This window comes from Podarcis raffonei, chromosome 3 (assembly GCF_027172205.1).
Source record: "Podarcis raffonei isolate rPodRaf1 chromosome 3, rPodRaf1.pri, whole genome shotgun sequence".
NCBI classification, from domain to species: Eukaryota; Metazoa; Chordata; class Lepidosauria; order Squamata; family Lacertidae; genus Podarcis; species Podarcis raffonei.
Window position 1 is genome coordinate 123,337,774 of NC_070604.1, and position 18,127 is coordinate 123,355,900.

At 50.3% G+C, this 18,127-nt stretch overlaps 1 protein-coding gene across 1 annotated transcript in view; it reads left to right on the top strand.

Annotated features, from left to right (window-relative positions):
• Window positions 1-18,127, top strand: part of HADHA (hydroxyacyl-CoA dehydrogenase trifunctional multienzyme complex subunit alpha) — a 38,046-nt gene that overhangs the window by 17,567 nt on the left and 2,352 nt on the right. The window contains exons 11-19 of the mRNA XM_053383860.1: window positions 1,165-1,274; window positions 1,410-1,544; window positions 2,981-3,152; window positions 5,408-5,494; window positions 7,118-7,258; window positions 8,687-8,755; window positions 9,842-10,037; window positions 15,915-16,029; window positions 17,899-18,044. Coding sequence (XP_053239835.1) covers window positions 1,165-1,274; window positions 1,410-1,544; window positions 2,981-3,152; window positions 5,408-5,494; window positions 7,118-7,258; window positions 8,687-8,755; window positions 9,842-10,037; window positions 15,915-16,029; window positions 17,899-18,044 — 1,171 coding nt within the window. The remainder of the gene's footprint in view (window positions 1-1,164; window positions 1,275-1,409; window positions 1,545-2,980; window positions 3,153-5,407; window positions 5,495-7,117; window positions 7,259-8,686; window positions 8,756-9,841; window positions 10,038-15,914; window positions 16,030-17,898; window positions 18,045-18,127) is intronic.

Below are 18,127 nucleotides of genomic sequence, written 5' to 3' on the forward strand. Positions count from 1 at the left end.
TAGCCTCCTGTTCTTTGGGGGTCCTAATTTGCGGCTGGCTTCTCTTGACCACTTAACTTATGCTGGACAGACGTTCCTCCTGAGCCGCTGGCCTCCAGATACGGAAAGGTAACGTTATGGGGAAAAGGCACCCCGTGTTTTTTTCAGTCTCCCTTCCCATCCACCTTGTCAGTTCTCCATTTCCTCTGCTGTTGTTCTTGTTCTGGGTGGCTGATGTGGGAGGTTTGCAGTCACCTCTTGCCACTTCCTGGCTTTGCCACCGTTCATCCACTTGTCACTTTACTTTCCCCTGTTTCGTTTGTCTTGGGAGACGCAGGGTTGGACCCAGAAAGCCGCCTTTCTTTATTCATACACCCTGGCTGCTCAGTTCCCTTTTGCGAGGGACCTGGGGGTGCGAAAGCAGCTTATTATAAACTGTGCGTATTGTGTGCACTTGCAAAGTTTGCTGTATCGATGAAGCCTGTGTTCACATAATAATAATAATAATTTATTATTTATATCCCGCCCATCTGGCTAGGTTTCTCCAGCCACTCTGGGCGGCTTCCAACAGAACACTAAAATACATTAACATATTAAACATTAAAAGCTTCCCTAAACAGGGTTGCCTTCAGATGTCTTCTAAAAGTTTGGTAGTTATTTTTCTCTTTGACATCTGGTGGGAGGGCGTTCCACAGGACGGGAGCCACTACTGAGAAGGCCCTTGGCCCTGGACCTCTGTGTCCGGGCAGAACGATGGGGGTGGAGACGCTCCTTCAGGTCTACTGGACCGAGGCCATTTAGGGCTTTCAAGGTCAGCACCAACACTTTGAATTGTGCTCGGAAATGTACTGGGAGCCAGTGTAGGTCTTTCAAGACCGGTGTTATATGGTCTGGAAATCTGTCTTTGCAGATTTCCAGATAGCTTGGGGACATACAGAGAGGCCTCTTCTTTTGAGTTCCTGCTCTGGGTCTTTAATGTCAGCATCCCACTGGAGACAGGATTGTCCTGCATCCCTGGTCCCTCTCCAAGTCCTTGACTTTCCCAGCCATTGTCGCCCTCCGGCCTCCGCTGTCGCCGATGCCTCGGTGGGCCTGTCCGTTTCTACCCCGTTGCTTTCCCTGGGGCGTGATGCAGAGGTGGGCAGTCCCTCTGACCGCAGCCTTCTCTTCTCCCTTCCCCTGCAGAATTTCGGGGAGCTCGGGATGACTTCTGAGTCCAAGGCGCTGATCGGGCTGTACCACGGTCAGGTCCAGTGCAAGAAGAACAAGTTTGGGCAGCCAAAGCAACCTGTCCAGTAAGTCCAGCTACAGGTGGGGTAGATCTGTGGCAACCCCATTTGCCTCTGCAGGACGGGGGAGAGACTCGGGTTCAGTGGTTAGTCGCTCTTTATCCCCCCCCCAAAAAAAACACCCCTTCCTTCTCTCCGCAGGAACCTTGCCATCCTGGGGGCAGGCCTGATGGGCGCTGGAATCGCCCAGGTCTCCGTGGACAAAGGGATGAAGACCATTCTGAAGGACACAGCCCTGGAGGGCTTGAGCAGAGGACAGCAGCAGGTCTACAAAGGGTAGGTTGATTGATAGCCTTGCGCTTCGTGGTGCCCTTGGGTCCAGGGGGGTTGAAATCTGAGCCTGAGCAGGGGCCTAGAAGTGGTGGGGTGCCCCTGAGCATGTGCAGAATGCATCTCCCTTGTTGCTGAGGGCAGTTCAGCGCTTCTCCATGTCTAAAATGTACTGCAGTGGGGAGGGGCAGGGGAGTTCCAGGCTAGGCAAAGCTGCTCATTTCTTGATTTGGGCTTTAAGAACTTGGCCTGTGTGTGGCTCCTTCCTTCCTTCCTTCCTTCCTTCCTTCCTTCTTTCTTTCCTTCCCTCCCTCCCTCCCAGATTGGGCCCTCCTTGCTCCCCACAAAAGAGGGGGTGGAGCTGTTTTTTTTAAAAAAAAATCTTTATTAATTTAAATTACACACTTATACAAAGAATTTACAATCTCATACTACAAAAAGAAAATTAAAGAAAAAACAATTAAGAAAAGAAGAAAATACAAAAAAAGAAGAAGCAAATTTACGTACATAAAAAAATTAATCTTCCTAATTAATACTTAATAATTAACACTTATTAACACTTAAATAATTAACACTAATTAACACTTAAATAAAAAAGACTTCTAACAAAATGAGTCTTCCGATCATTCTCATTGTACTGTTTATACTGTCGTTTTTTCCGCGCAGTTTTATATTCTTTAATATTGTTCCCGTCTACTCCACAAACGGTATTTGTTGTGTTTGCCCCCTGCAAAGGGGCTGGTGGGTTAGCTCCGATGCGTGGAGGGTCCTCTCTTCCACTATTCTGGCTTGAGCTTGCAGAGGTCCCAATGTGCCCTCACAGAGGTCGTTCGCCCACTGACAAAATATCCTGGCAGCTGCAAAGCTAAGAAGTGAAATAAGAGGAGGGAGAATTAGGATGCCGCTTAGCGTATTGTTTTTCCTTAACACCAGGAGTTCCTCTCTCAGGCGTGGTCTTGCTTTGGCTTGGCTCCCCCTTCTCTCTCCCTCCTTTCTCTCTTCCCCCCACTTGGAGGGGACAGGAGTGTGTGGCGCTACAGCCACAAACTGACCCCAAACAGAAAGACTGAAAGCGGAGCTCAAAATCAGAGCCTGGAGAAATGGAAATGTCTTTGCCTAGAGTTGTGAACACCTGGAAGGAGGGTGACCAGGCCAGCCGCCTTCATTATAAGAATTATAGAATTCTGGAGGTGGAAGGGGCCCCAAGGGGTCATCCAGCCCAACCCCCTGCAATGTTGAGGGGTCGCAGCACTTGGCTGGCTCCTTCCCCAGCCAGGCCTTTGCTCAAGGCTCCTGTTTAGGGAAGCTTTTAATGTTTGATGCATTACTGCATTTTGATATTTTGTTGGAAGCCGCCCAGAGTGGCTGGGGAAGCCCAGTCAGATGAGTGGGGTATAAATAATAAATTATTAGCATAATTATGCCTCCCTCTAATTTCCCAGCTTGAACGACAAAGTGAAGAAGAAGAGCCTGACGTCCTTCGAGAGGGACATGATCCTCAGCAACCTGACGGGGCAGCTGGATTACAAGAACTTTGGGACGGCGGACATGGTGATTGAGGCCGTCTTTGAGGACATCAGCATCAAACACAAAGTGGTGAAGGAAGTGGAGGCGGTGAGTAGAAGGCTAGGCTGGGGGGCCACTTGCATGAGAGGCCGGGGGCATCTTCCAGAGGCTGCCCTTAAGCACTCCTGTGCCCCCACTGCCTCCCCACCAGCAGGGGGCGGCCTCCTTCCTTTGCAGGGGCTGGAGGTGCCCTCGGGGTCCTCCTCTGGTTCACCTGGTCCCTGTGCAGTCAGCATGGTGGGTGCTGGGAATTATGGGCTGCCCCGAAGGCTGGGCAGGTAGCCCGGGGGGTGGGGGGGAGGTGAGCATGTGACTCCTCGCACCTCCTCCCCTGTAGACCTCTGCTTGTGGGCCACCAAAGTCAGGGACAGCAGTTCCCAGCTTTGGGGTGTTTCAGTCGTGCTGGTCTTCCAGCATTTTGCAGTAGAGTCCATGGCTGTGTGAAGGTTCTCAGGGGGTGTATGTGTTATTTATTTCTGGTCTTGAAAGACCTGCACTGGCTACCAGTACATTTCCAAGCACAATTCAAAGTGTTGGTGCTGACCTTTAAAGCCATAAACGGCCTCAGCCCAGTATACCTGAAGGAGCGTCTCCACCCCCATCGTTCTGCCCGGACACTGAGATCCAGCTCCGAGGGCCTTCTGGGGTTCCCTCCCTGCAAGAAGCAAAGCTACAGGGAACCAGGCAGAGGGCCTTCTCGGTGGTGGCGCCCGCCCTGTGGAACGCCCTCCCACCGGATGTCAAAGACAACAACAACTACCAGACTTTTAGAAGACATCTGAAGGCAGCCCTGTTTAGGGAAGCTATTAATGTTTAATAGGTTATTGTATTTTAGTGTTTTGTTGGAAGCCGCCCAGAGTGGCTGGGGAAACCCAGCCAGATGGGTGGGGTATAAATAATAAATTATTATTTCATAAAATTCCTGCACTGCTTGATTGCAAAAAAGACGCTCAAAGCAATTTACATGAACGATTCAGAAAGATTTAAGACTTTCAAAAAGCTAAAATAGCAGCAGGCTAAAAAGAGATTAGAACTCGCATCAGCTTTCTAAACATCTGGGTGATTTTTAGCAGGCGCTGAAAACTGCACAGTGAAGGTGCCTTACTTGATATCAACAGGCAGGGAGTTCCAAAGTGTAGCCACACAAAATAATTGTGTTACTACAGATGCAGAACAGGTTGTTATGTGACACTCACAGCAGTGCCAGTTCTGCCAATTGAAGCCGCCAGGTGGGTGCATGTGGGCCAAGATGACCTGTGGAATTATCCCAGAGTGGCATGTTCCTCTCTGAAGAAGAGCGGTTGTTGTCAAAACGTTGCTAATGGGTGTGAAACAGGTGGTGACGGCTGGAGGGCTGGGGTTTTCCACAAACAGCTGGGTGATCTGGCCATTAATGCCATGTAAAGACTGCAGTTAGACAGAGAGCGCCAGACCTCTTGGATCCCTGGCCTGCCCCATGGCAACACGCTCCATGCCCCCAGCTGCAGCCTTCATGGGGACCTGTGGATTCAGTGGCCACCAAAAACCCGCTGCCAACACCAGCAAGGAACTGCAGGTACCCACTGTGCTTCCCCTACACAGCGGAGATGGCATGAATTGGCTGCACATCCTCACAGAGCCTGCATTGACCTTGAGGCTTCTGCTGGTGGCAATCCAAGCTCTTCAGTTTCAGGGGAAACCTCTGCCCCTGCCTCCCTCTCCAGAACTCTCCAGGTTATATTTTCTGAGAATCCTCCGGAAAAACAATCTCTCAGAGGACCTGCTGATGGCATTTTACCATTGTACTGTTGAGAGTGTATTAACTTACAGTCTGAGTGTGTGGTTTGGGAGCTGCACGGTCAGGGGAAAAACAATGCTGTCCAGGGTTGTAAAGACTGCGGAGAGAATAACTGGGTGCACTCTTCCCACCTTGGATCAAATCTACGCTTCCAGGTGCCATAAGAAAGCTGCAGAGATAGCGCAGGATAGTGCGCACCCCGGAAATGATCTCTTTCAGCTTCTGCCTTCTGGAAGAAGGTACAGGGTTATAAAGACTAGGACTAGCCGCCTGAGAAACAGTTTCTATCCAAATGCGATTTTGGTTTTAAACACAATGTAAGGTAGTCTCTAGGGGAGTATATTGTATTTAATTATGGGGTATCAGTTTTTAGGGGGCTAACCAGGTTGGAATAGCTTGGATAGCAGGCGTGTTGGTTTTTGAATGTCTGATGTAGATTTTTTCAATTTCGTTGTTCTGTATGGGACAATGACAATAAAGATTATCGTATCGTATTGTAACCTAACCTGTGTGTTATCTCCCCCAGGTGGTCCCCCCTCACTGCATCTTCGCCAGCAACACATCGGCGCTCCCCATCAATCAGATCGCCTCCGCCAGCAAAAGGCCGGAAAAGGTGAGTCCTGGATCTGGCTGCCATCTTCTGTCTTCATCCATCCATCCATTCATCATACATCAGGAGTCCTCAAACTTTTTCAGCATGGGGCGGTCGGACTATACAGTGGTACCTCAGGTTACATACGCTTCAGGTTACATACACTTCAGCGCTACATACGCTTCAGGTTACATACACTTCAGGTTACATACACTTCAGCGCTAACCTAGAAATAGTGCTTCAGGTTAAGGACTTTGTTTCAGGATGAGAACAGAAATCGTGCTCTGGCAATGCGGCAGCAGCGGGAGGCCCCATTAGCTAAAGTGGTGCTTCAGGTTAAGAACAGTTTCAGGTTAAGAATGGACCTCCGGAACACATTAAGTACTTAACCTGAGGTACCACTGTATTTTGCAACAGCAAAAAAGAACAAGGGACAATGAGCGGCGCCTGAAAGAGCTCCAGAGAGGGGCTGCTTTAAATGGCGGCCGCTCAAGAAGGGCGCTCAGCCAACCGCGGCTCCTGTGTCTTGCGAGTGGCGGCGGTGGGAAGATGAGCAGCGCGCAAAGGACTCCGGAGAGGGGCTGGCACCAACAAAGTCCAGCCCCCTTCCTTCTCTAGGCAGGGCGGGAAGCCAGGAGGAGGGAGGGAGGAGGCGCCGCTGCCGGGAGAGGGAGGGAGAGAGAAAAACCCTGCGCACTGGCGATGCACACGCTGGCAATTCCTGGACCGTCCACGGGCCGGATTTAGAAGGCAATTGGGCCTGATCTGGCCCGCGGGTCTTAGTTTGCCGACCCACGCCATACATCATCCATCCATCCATTGCATTTCTATCCCACCTTTCGTCCAAAGAGGTCCAGGTGGTGTACTTATGTCTCTTCCCCATTTTATTCTCACGACAACCCTGTGAAGTAGGCTAGGCTGTGAGAGAGTGATCGTCCCAAGGTCACGCCCAGTGAGCCTCATGGCTGAGTAGGAGGATCTGAACCCTGCTCCCTCCCAGCTCTCCAACACAGCCTAGGACCCTCGTACCTACGGGACCGCCTCTCCTGGTATGCCCCGCGGAGGACCTTAAGGTCCATAAATAGCAACACCCTAGATGTCCCGGGCCCTAAGGAAGTTAGATTGGCTTCAACCAGAGCCAGGGCCTTGTCAACACTGGCCCCAGCCTGGTGGAACACTCTGTCTCATGAGACCAGGGCCCTGCGGGATCTGATTTCTTTCTGCAGGGCCTGTAAGACAGAGTTGTTCCGCCTGGCCTTTGACTTGGAATCAACTTGATCCCCTCCCCCTCTTTCCTTTCTCCTCCTGTGATGGAACTCCCATTTGGGGAGTTTTCTTCTGGCCCATGTAGGACCAGTCTGGATAGTTGGCCTTGGTGAAGATTTGACGTTTTCATTCCCCCAAAAGTTTTTGATTTGAGTTCCTGCTGAAATGAGGCTGCATTTTAATGTTGTACTTTAATCTTGTTTTTAAATCAATTGTTTTTATACCTGGTGTTAGCCACCCTGAGGCCGGTCTTGGCTGGGGAGGGCGGTGTATAAATAATAATAATAATAATAATTATTATTATTATTATTATTATTACTATTACTACACCACGCTGCCTTGCATCCCGCCCTGTCCTTACCTGTCCTGGTCCTCCAGGTGATTGGGATGCACTACTTTTCCCCCGTCGACAAGATGCAGCTCCTTGAAATCATCACCACAGACAAAACGTCCCCGGACACGGCAGCCGCTGCAGTCGCCGTGGGCCTCAAGCAAGGGAAGGTCATCATTGTCGTGAAGGTGAGCTCTCTTTTGGTTTTCAGGGAACAGTTTCCAGGTGGGTCAAGAAGGGCAGAGGCTAGACCAGCGATTCCAGAAGGGGGTGGTAGTGTCTCCTTCCAATTCCAAGGGGGCTTGCTAAGAGGCAGGGGGTTGGCAGGTGGGCACTTGAGGTGTAAAGGACAATCAGACTTTGAAAAGCTGGTATTGCCAGATCTAGTTCGTCTATTTTGTGGAATTACCTGGGAAGGCAGCCCATCTAGGAGAAGGAAGACTCTGACCCTAAACCTCCGCTGCCTTGTGGGACATCTTTGCAAGAAGAAAAGGCCGCTAGAATACTGGTGGCCAAAAATGGGAAGAGTCAGGAGACTCCTTCAATCTCAGAGTGGCAAATCAAATTTTGCGAAGATATTGAACTAGCCAAGATGACATTCAGATTGCAACAAAAACAAAAATTAAGAAAGGAATGGAAATGTGTTGAAGAATATATTGTACATCAACCTTCTGATCAGCAAGTCCTAGGCTCTGTGGTTTAACCCACAGCGCCACCCGCGTCCCTATAATCCCCATGTTACACCGCCCCCAAACTACACCACTCGTTACATCACAGTTACATCATGAAAGGGGAGGTCTGGTGGCAGGAATCTGAGCTTCCTGGACCCTGCCCCATAGTTCCCCTTGCCCTCCAACAAACACCCATCAAGTGGAACAAAAGAGATCTTTACATTTCCCTCTTTCCCAGCCAAGTTCATCACACCCTTTTGTCTTCATCTGGGTTTGTTATTTCTGGAATGGCTACCTGTCTGGCACTCAGGTATCAGGAGGCCAGGGATTATCCCTCAGGCAGAGGGGCTGCTGAGTAGCTGAGCTCACAAGTCTATATGAACTTCTAGATAAATTTATCAGTGAATTCTTACATTTGGTATTGTGCAGCAGAGGCCCAGAGGAAGAAACTGTGATGAAGTGTTTTGTGGGGACAAATCACAAAAGTCACAAAAGTGATTGCGCTGGTTTTGGTAGTGGGCTGCATGTGCATGATATCTGCTGGAGGGGCAACCCCCCCCCAACCTATACATAAATTCCTGCAACAAAGCTGAATAGCAAATGTGTTTAAGATAATTCTTTTATTGTTAATATTGATTGCCACTGTCAATAGCTGACCGTCACTCCCCCCTCCCATGTGTCGGGAGCCGATGGTTCTGCATCTAGCAAGAATAGTGTCCTGTGGGTGGGCAGAGTCTCTGCTGCCCCACCCTCCTTGGCAGACTTGGCCGTCAGCATTGCTCCATCTAGCTCCATCCAACTACACTGACTGGCAGCAGCTATCCGGCGTTTTAGGCGGGGCACCTGGGGATTGGGCCTGGCGCTTTCTTCTTGCAAGGCAGACCCCCCCACACACCCCTGAGCTACAACCCTTCCTGGCTTCATCTTCCTGATTCCCCCCTACAGGATGGCCCCGGCTTCTACACAACCAGGTGTCTCGCGCCCATGTTGGCCGAAATCGTCCGAGTCCTCCAGGTGGGTGTCAGTTGCCAAGGGTGGGATTTCTGGAGCATCTTCCTAGTGGTGCTCTTGGGGAGAATTGGTGGATGGGGGGGGAGCCTCTGCACTTTGAGACTTGCAAGCAGGTGGGATCAGCACAGCCGCTGGGGCTGGGGCTGGGGCTGTTGCGTTTGGTTTCCTCGGCCCATTCCTCTGCCCCCAGCCTTCACTGCCCTGAAAAGCTCTGAATCCAGGCAGAGGAGGAGGACCCTCCCAGAGAGCCCCCACTTGGCCCTGTGGGCCTGCGAGGTGTCTTTGCTGGATGAAGCAGTTAAACGATGCTAGTTAACCTGCGGAACTCACTTCCACAGAAGGCAGGGACGGCCACCAACTTTGTGATTGAGAGGAAAGGCAAATGAGAGGCGAAAGAATAGGAGTTTTTTTATTATTATTTATTAGGTTTACATACCGCCCCTCATCACAAGATCTCAGGGCGGTTCACGGGACAAAACTATGCCTAACATGGAGAAAGTGGATGCAGAAAGGTTTATCTTTCGTTCGGCCCGGGCACTGAGGTCCAGTGCCGAGGGCCTTCTGGCGGTTCCCTCCCTGCAAGAAGCCAAGTTACAGGGAACCAGGCAGAGGGCCTTCTCGGTGGTGGCGCCTTCCCTGTGGAATGCCCTCCCACCAGATGTCAAAGAGAACAACAACTACCAGACTTTGAGAAGACATCTGAAGGCCGCCCTGTTTAGGGAAGCTTTTAATGTTTAATAGGTTATTGTACTTTAATATTCTGTTCGAAGCCGCCCAGAGTGGCTGGGGAAACCCAGCCAGATGGGCGGGGTATAAATAATAATTTTTATTTTATTATTATTATATCTCCCTCTCTCATAAGACTAGACATCACAGACATCCAATGGCCACGGTGGGAATAGGCTTCCAAACTAGATGGGCCCCTGGCCTGATCCAGCTGCAGACTCCTCTTTTGTCCTTACGGGATGGGCCCTTCCTGGCCCTCCTCTCTCCCTTCCCCGGTCGTTCCCCTACCCCTCCGCCACGGAGGTGCCCCCCCAAGTGCCCCCTGCGTTCCACCCGCCGCTGACCCACCTCTCTCCCTCGCAGGAAGGCAATGACGCCAAGAAGGTGGACGCCATGTCCACTGGCTTTGGCTTCCCCGTCGGAGCTGCCACGCTGATCGACGAGGTGGGCGTTGACGTGGCCACGCACGTGGCAGAGGACCTGGGCAAGGCCTTTGGCGAGCGCTTCAAAGGGGGCAACGTGGAGCTGATGAAGGCCATGGTGGACAAGGGCTTTCTGGGTGAGTGTCTGAGCGATGGCCTCTTTCTGGAAACTTCCTTATCGACAGCAGGCAAGGAACCAACTGTTGGGATACTGCCAGGGAGATAAGAGTCCATCTGAGGCCCCAAGCTCGGTGCCGGACGATCCATCGACCTCCCGTAGTCAGGCAATATCAGCAATTCAGCGACACTAAGCCTCAGGCTTAGTGCACACTCTATCAGCAGAATTCACACAACAGAAGTTGCACAGCATGAGAGCAGAACATGCATATTTACAGTTTATTAGGCGTTGGTCAGAACAAAGAAATCATGACCGTCTGCTCCGACTGCTCAGGCAAGACAGCCAAAAACGAAACGAACTTACAACATAAACATCCTGTGAGACAGGAACTTACGCAGGCTGTTATACAAACATCCTGCTCCCTTTTAAGGTGGAACGGAAATATCCTAACATCCTCCCCCTTTCCGTGTAACCTGTAGTACCTGTGGTTCAACCCAATTGCAACCTTTGTGCGTAAACCTTCAGTTGTTCTCTGTTAACAACCTTAGACAACAGATCAGCAGGAATTTCATTTCCTGGCATGTAGGACACCTGAATGAGTCCTTTCTGAATACACTCTCTTGCACGATGTAGCTTAATCTGCAAGTACTTGGTCCTTTGCTTGCAACTCTCCGAGTTCAGCAAAGCCAAACAAGATCTATTGTCTTGATACACTTGTATAGGACATTTCACAGAAACCCCAATGTCCTTAAACAGTTGCATCAACCATTCACAATCCATGAGTGAAAATGACAGAGCATTGAGTTCTGCTTCACAGGAACTTAGGCTAACTGTCGTCTGCTTTTTGCACAACCAGTCAAACAGGCAGTGGTTGTACATGTAGCATACTCCAGAAGTGCTTGTACCATCCGTGGTGTCACTTCCAAAACTTGCATCTGCAAAGATTTCAAGACCTCCAGTCTTCTGACTGGTGAACCTCAGCCTGTAGTGCATAGTCCCTTTCAAATACCGGGCTATGCGCTTCAGAGCTTTCCAATCCTGAACAGTAGGATTGTTAGCATGTCTGCTAAGCAGGTTAGTGCTTACAGCAATGTCAGGTCTTGAACATCTAGCAATGAAATTCAACTTGCCTAGAATGCATCTGTACAGCGTTGTGTCAGAAAACGCTTCAGCAGTACTGTCTACCTGGTAACCTGTCACCATCGGTGTGTCTGCTGGGTTTGCATCAACCAAATTCAACCTGGTTAATACATCAGCAATTTTCTGTGTTTGGTGTACCAGAAAATTACCTGCTTGGTCCCTCTCCACCTGCAGAGAAAGATAGTTGGATACCTCACCAAGATCCTTCATGTCAAAGTGCTCCTTCAGCTGAGCTAGGGTGCTTTGGTAAAAAGCCTGATTCTTCCAAAACATCAGAAGATCATCAACAAAACATAAACAATACAGTTTGTTTTGCCCCTCCTCCTTGACAAACACACATGGATCAGCTTTGCCCTGGTGAAAACCTAGAGAAAGCAACGTTTCAGTGAGTTTTGTGTTCCAACACCTGGCACTCTGCTTGAGACCATATAAGGATTTCCGCAGTTTACAGACCATTCCCTTCTGTATCTGCATCCCGTCAGGTGGAAGCATGTACAGCTCCTCCCCCAAAATCCCGTACAAAAAAGCTGTATTTATGTCATGATGGGAAACACGCAGTTTCTCCTCCGCAGCGATCTTGAGCATCAGCCGAATGCTCTCATATTTGACCGTGGGTGAGTAGGTCTCGTGGTAATCCTGCCCTGGTACCTGTGAAAAACCTCTGGCAACCAATCTGGCTTTGTGTCTGACAACCTTGCCATTCTGGTCTGTCTTGGCCTTGAAGACCCATTTGCTGCCAACCAGTCTCATTCCTGGGACTACCGGTACCAGTTCCCAAGTCTGGTTCCTGTTCAAGGAATCAACTTCAGCCTTCATGGCATTAAGCCAAGGCTCAGCATCTTTAGAGGTTAACTCCTGGACCTCTTTGAAGCTAGAAGGTTCCCACACCTTCTCTGAGCTACTAAGAACAGCAGTTGCCATCTTAGCAAACTCATCAGCAAATCTCTTTGGAGGTTTGCCTTTGGTCGCCCTTTCAGACCTGCGAACCAGACGCAAGTCTTCTGGACTCATCTCCTCCTTCTTAGGAGAATAGTGACCAATGGTGAACAGTGGTTCTTCCAGTTCATTGTCAGACTCATCAGATGGTCTGACTGAGGCCTTTGCGCTCTTGTAGTCTGCTGTGTCATCACTGTCACTGACAGCAGCAGCAGCGCCGCCCACTGAACTGGAATCCGAACTCTGATCATCATCATCATCATCATCATCCTCAGTTTCCTCAGCTTTCTCAGCATGATCTGCTTTCTTCACATCACCTTCATCCTCCTCTGGGTAACTCTGGAAAATTCCCACATTTTCCCCCCACTTAGGATTGTACTCAACACTCCTTGTGAACTTTATGGATTTAGAGTTAGTCATCCATACCCTGTATGCACCTTTTTCGTACCCCATGAACAAACCATGTGCCCCACGCTTCCCAAGCTTGTTGCTTTGTGGGGTGTGTACCCACATGTCAGAACCAAAGATTCTCAAGTGCTTGGTGTTAGGTTTCTTACCAAACATTTTCTCATAGGGAGTGCAGCCAATAGGTGATGACAGTCTGCGATTAAAAGAATAAACAAAATTCGCCAGAGCCTCCCCCCAAAACTTCTCAGGGAGATTGGCATCATGCAACAAGGTTTTTATCCCTTGCAGCAACGTTTGATTTGCTCTCTCCGCAAGCCCATTCATCCATGGCGATCTAGGCGTTGACAAATCATGCTGGATTCCCTTCTCAGTCAGGAAAGCTTCAAACTGCTGAGAAGTGAATTCCCCGCCTCGATCAGTAAACAGACAACCAATACGTTTACCATGAGCATTCTCCAACCAAGCACAGAATGCCTTGAACTTAGGAAATGCTTGCGATTTCTGCTCGAGCATAAACACATGAATGTACCTGGAAAAAGAATCAATTAGAACCATGAAGTACCTTGCTCTACCCAAAGAGGGCGCTAGAGGACCAACCAGGTCTGCGTGAACTAGCTGGTAGGGTTTGGAAGCCTGCCTGCTAGACTCCTTGCCTTTTGGAGCAACCTTCACCTTGTTCTCTGCACAAGATACACATTTCATGTGAAATTTACAAGGTTTGATGTCCAAACCTTCAACCAACTCAGGCATCTTGGCTAGCGCTTGCCAAGAGAGGTGACAAAATCTGCGATGTGCATCGTGAATGCACCCTGCATGAAGAACCTTGTTAGTTTGTGCAACACAACAAGAATCAGCATTAGACACAGCAACATCATCATAAGTTAGACAGAACAAACCATCCAACAACTTTGCATGCAAAAAGTCCTCTTTGCCTTTTCTGATGACACAGACAGTCCTCTTGAAGATAATTTCAAAACCACGCCGATTTAGCTGTGGGACACTAAGCAAATTGTCCGCAGCTCCTGGAACAAAAAGTACATTACTAATGGTAGTATGCAGACTTTCAAGCTTCACAGTCCCAACTCCTGCAGCTTGCAAAGTCCTTCCATCAGCCAGGTGGATCTCTCCATCTTGAGGTGTGAAGGAGATGAACAGATGGCGGTCTTTGGTGATATGGCGCGTGCAGCCTGAATCCACAATAAACCTGGCTTTGGCTTTTGCCTTTGGTGAAGCAGTGCCAGCAAACAAAACCTTGTTTTCCACTGGCGTGGGCTTTTGCTGCTTGCCCCCCTGCTCCTGGCCATCAGACTTGCCTTTAGCCTTTGGTGAAGCTGTGCCAGCAAACAAAACCTTGTTTTCCACTGGCGTGGGCTTTTGCTGCTTGCCCCCCTGCTCCTGGCCATCAGACTTGCCTTTAGCCTTTGGTGAAGCTGTGCCAGCAAACAAAGCCTTGTTTTCCACTGGCGAGGGCTTTTCACCCCCCTTCTGCTTCGGGCCATCTGCAGGCTTTCGTCTCTGTTTACTTCTGGCCTTCCGGCCTCTGCAAAGTTGACCTTGGCTCCCATGGGAAACAGAGCTCTCAGCTGCCGACTCCTTGGCTCCCCCTGGAGGCTGGAATGCTGCCTGGGATGACATCACAGTCAGCTCCCCCTGCAGCTTGCAACCGGTGCCCTCGGCATCTCTGCATTCACTCGCATTCTGGGAAACAGCCAGGACCTCCGATGCAGTCAAACTCTGGGCTGGGATGACTGGCAGATGGGCTATCTTCAAAGCATTCCACATCTGACGTGCAGTCGTGTTGCCAGCTAGCGTAGCAATTTCCTCCAGAGAGACGGACAAGACTATTACGTCTATGGCTCTCGAATTCTGAGCCTCCCATCTCCCTGTCAGAGGAACTGGAGGGGCTTCACTGACAGTATGCCAGACTCCAAACTGACGCAGCAAACTCTCACACCATTTTGCCCAGGTCTCATAATTGTCCCGATTTAATTTTGGACACTCAGCAGCTTCAGAGGCTTGGAAACTTACGCAGGCTGTTATACAAACATCCTGCTCCCTTTTAAGGTGGAACGGAAATATCCTAACACCAACACGCCCTCCTTGCTTCCGTTTGAGGAACAAACCTCTTGCGGGCAAACGGGGCAGAGCAAATCCTTGGCATCTGGATGCCGTGACCACATCGGTCTCACCCAGTTGCCACACAGGGCAACCATTGAGCAGTTGCTGGGATACTGCCGGGGAGACGGAGGCATCAGGCAGGCTCCCAGCTGGCTCCGGCCGGCAGCCGGTTTCCCTTGGAACAGCATCAATCAGCGACACGAGCCTCAGATATGTTTAGAGACCCATGCATGCTCTGTCAGCAGAGTGCATAAATCTTCCCACAGCAGAAGAGGCGGACAGAGAAATGCGTAAGCAGTATATTACAGCATTTTATTCAGCATAGTTCAGGAACAGAGGAAAACATGTCTGCTTCCCTTCGTCTCCAGCAAGACAGCAGTAACACAAAAGCTATATACAAATGGAAGTTCCCAGCAGACTGTGCTGGAAGTAAACAGGCGGGTGACACACTACAGTCATGCCTGTTCCCTTTTAAGGTAGAACGGAACTATATCCTAACAGTGGCAAAGGGCCATTAGGGTGTTGAACTGGGACCTGGGAGAGACCCGGGTTCACATCTCCACTCGGTGGGTGAGTTTGGGAGCTAGTCACTGCCTCTCTCATTCGTTTTGGTTGTATGCCGCTTTTCCACCAAAAAAAATCATGCTCAAAGTGACTTACAGCAAAGAAACAGAGATGCATTTCGAACACACAATACGAAAGCTTCTGAACTGGCTCCCAGTCTCTGGGTTCAGTCTTTAATTCTGCAAACAAGCCTGGAATCAATGGCTGGGGGAAGAGGTCCCCAGGCTCTCGCCTCCTCCTTCGTCTGCCACACACTTCTTCATTCATTCATTTATTGAATTGGTATACCGCCCCATACCCAGAGGTCTCGAGGCAGTTCACAATAAAAACCACATATCTATAACATCAAAAATAAAAATAATCCAATATACCCCCAAAAGCCACCTTTTAAAGGGTATAGGATGTTGATTAACATTTTTGCCTGGTGCCCAAAGGTGTGTAATGAAGGCACCAGGTGAACTTCCCTGGGAAGAGCATTCCATAGATGGGGAGCCACTGCAGAGAAGGCCCTGCTCTCATGTTGCCACCCTCCGAACCCCTCTAGGAGGAGGCACACGAAGAAGGGCCTCACCTCAGAAGATGATCTCAGGGTCCCGGTAGGTTCATATGGAGAGAGGCGGTCCTTGAGATTTTGTGGTCCTGAGCAGTTTCACTTCTGTCCCTTCTGGAGCAGAGGGGGCCGCCCAACTGCTCCTCACCCCTTTACACCTCTGCGCAACTTCTTTCGCAGGCCGCAAAGCCGGGAAGGGCTTCTACCTTTACCAGGAAGGCGTAAAGAACCGGAACGTCAACACCGGCATGGACGAAATCTTGGAGAGGTTCAAAGTGGCCGCCAAGCTGGAAGTGTAAGTTCAAAAAATGAAGGCCTGAGTGAGTGAGGCAGAGGCCAGTGCTCCGGAATGAAGGCCCAGGATGCTGGTCTGCCCTAGTTCCCCAACTGCAAACCAACAGGTGCAGCTGGCTTAATTCTGAGTTGGGGCAGCGGTCTACCTTGGCTAGTTCTGTCCACTCTGGCTGGCAACAGCTCTCCAAACTGTTGGGTTGAGAAGGAACCTCTCCCAGTCCCGTCCTGTCCTATCGGAGACATATATATTTAAAGGTAAAGGGACCCCTGATCATTAGGTCCAGTCGTGGCCGACTCTGGGGTTGCGGCGCTCATCTCGCTTTATTGGCCAAGGGAGCCGGCATACAGCTTCCGGGTCATGTGGCCAGCAGGACTAAGCCGCTTCTGGCAAACCAGAGCAGTGCATGGAAACACCGTTTACCTTCCCGCCGGAGCGGTACCTATTTATCTACTTGCACTTTGACGTGCTTTCGGACTGCTAGGTTGGCAGGAGCAGGGACCGAGCAACGGGAGCTCACCCCGTCGTGGGGATTCGAACCGCCGACCTTCTGATCCGCAAGCTCTAGGCTCTGTGGTGTAACCCACATCGCCAGCCACGCATATATATTTACTTGGTGCTAAATCACTTGGAGACTTCTTTCTTAGAAGAAAGCAAGATGGTGCAATCGTATCTTCATGTGTGTTTGACACGTGCGATTTCAGCCATACACAGTTGAAGGCAGACTGGTTGGGATTGTGCATGTTAAATCCAGGCAAGGTTGTGAGCTTGAGAGCTTTCTTCGCACCGGTCCCCTCGGGGTTACCTGGTGCAAAAAATAGCTTTTAAGTTGCCTGCTTTACTTAATGGGCATGGCTTGAGATCCGGGAGTGCTCTCCACCTCACCCACAAGCCACAGGGCAGTTCTGAGCATCCAGTTATGCGCTTTTCCTTGCGACTGAACCGCTGCCTGAGATGCGATTGCACTGCACATGGATGTAAGCTAAAACCTTAGCTGACTAAAATGATTATACCTCCCCAGAGTTTGCTAACTGGACCCAGGTGCAAAAGTGGGTAGGATTCAGTATGGGGGTTCAGGACTAGAGTGGCACTGCTCCTGCATTGCCGGGGGTTGGACTAGATGACCCTCGGCGCCCCTCTTCGAAATCCTGGCTGATCCAGCCACTCTCTGCTCCACGACTTCCCCAGTGGCCTTTCCCCTCCGCTGCCCCCTGAGCTGGAGATGCTGTATATATAGAGTGGTCAGTGTTAGGGTTGTGTTGTGTTGGTTGGATGGTAGAAAGCTGGTTGCGTTTGGTGTGTGTAAAAGCTGTCGGTCGTGGTTGGAGAAGAAAACTTTTTAATAATAATAATAGTTTATTATTTATACCCCGCCCATCTGGCTGTGCTTCCCCAGCCACTCTGGGCGGCTTCCAACAAAATATTAAAATACCGTAATACATCAAACATTAAAAGCTTCCCTAAACAGGGCTGCCTTCAGATGTCTTCTAAAAGTTTGGTAGTTATTTTTCTCTTTGACATCTGGTGGGAGGGCGTTCCACAGGGCAGGTGCCACCACCGAGAAGGCCCTCTGCCTGGTTCCCTGTAACTTGGCTTCTCGCGGGGAGGGAACCACCAGAAGGCCCTCGGAGCTGGACCTCAGTGTCCGGGCAGAACGATGGAGGTGGAGACGCAAGAATAAAAGCAGCAATACTCTGCAAGAATACTCTTTCTCAAAGGCTCTTTTGTGCCAACTAAGGTCTGAGGACTAGGCAGAGAAGTAAGAAGGAGGTCAGAACCTTTTCTTTTTCAAACACTGACACCTGCCTCCCGGGGACCTTCTGCCTGGCTTCTCCCCCGACTGACGGCTGTCTCTGCTCTCCCTCTCTCCAGCTCCTCAGAGGAAGACATTCAGATGCGCCTGGTGTCCAGGTTTGTGAACGAGGCGGTCCTGACCCTGCAAGAGGGCATCCTCAGCAACCCCGTGGAGGGGGACATCGGGGCTGTGTTCGGGCTGGGCTTCCCCCCCTGCCTGGGAGGTAAGAAGGTCCAGGATCGCCTTCGTGCTTCTGCTAAATGCGTATCGTCAGTCATAGCTCCCTCTTCCTCAGCTAAGCTGCCT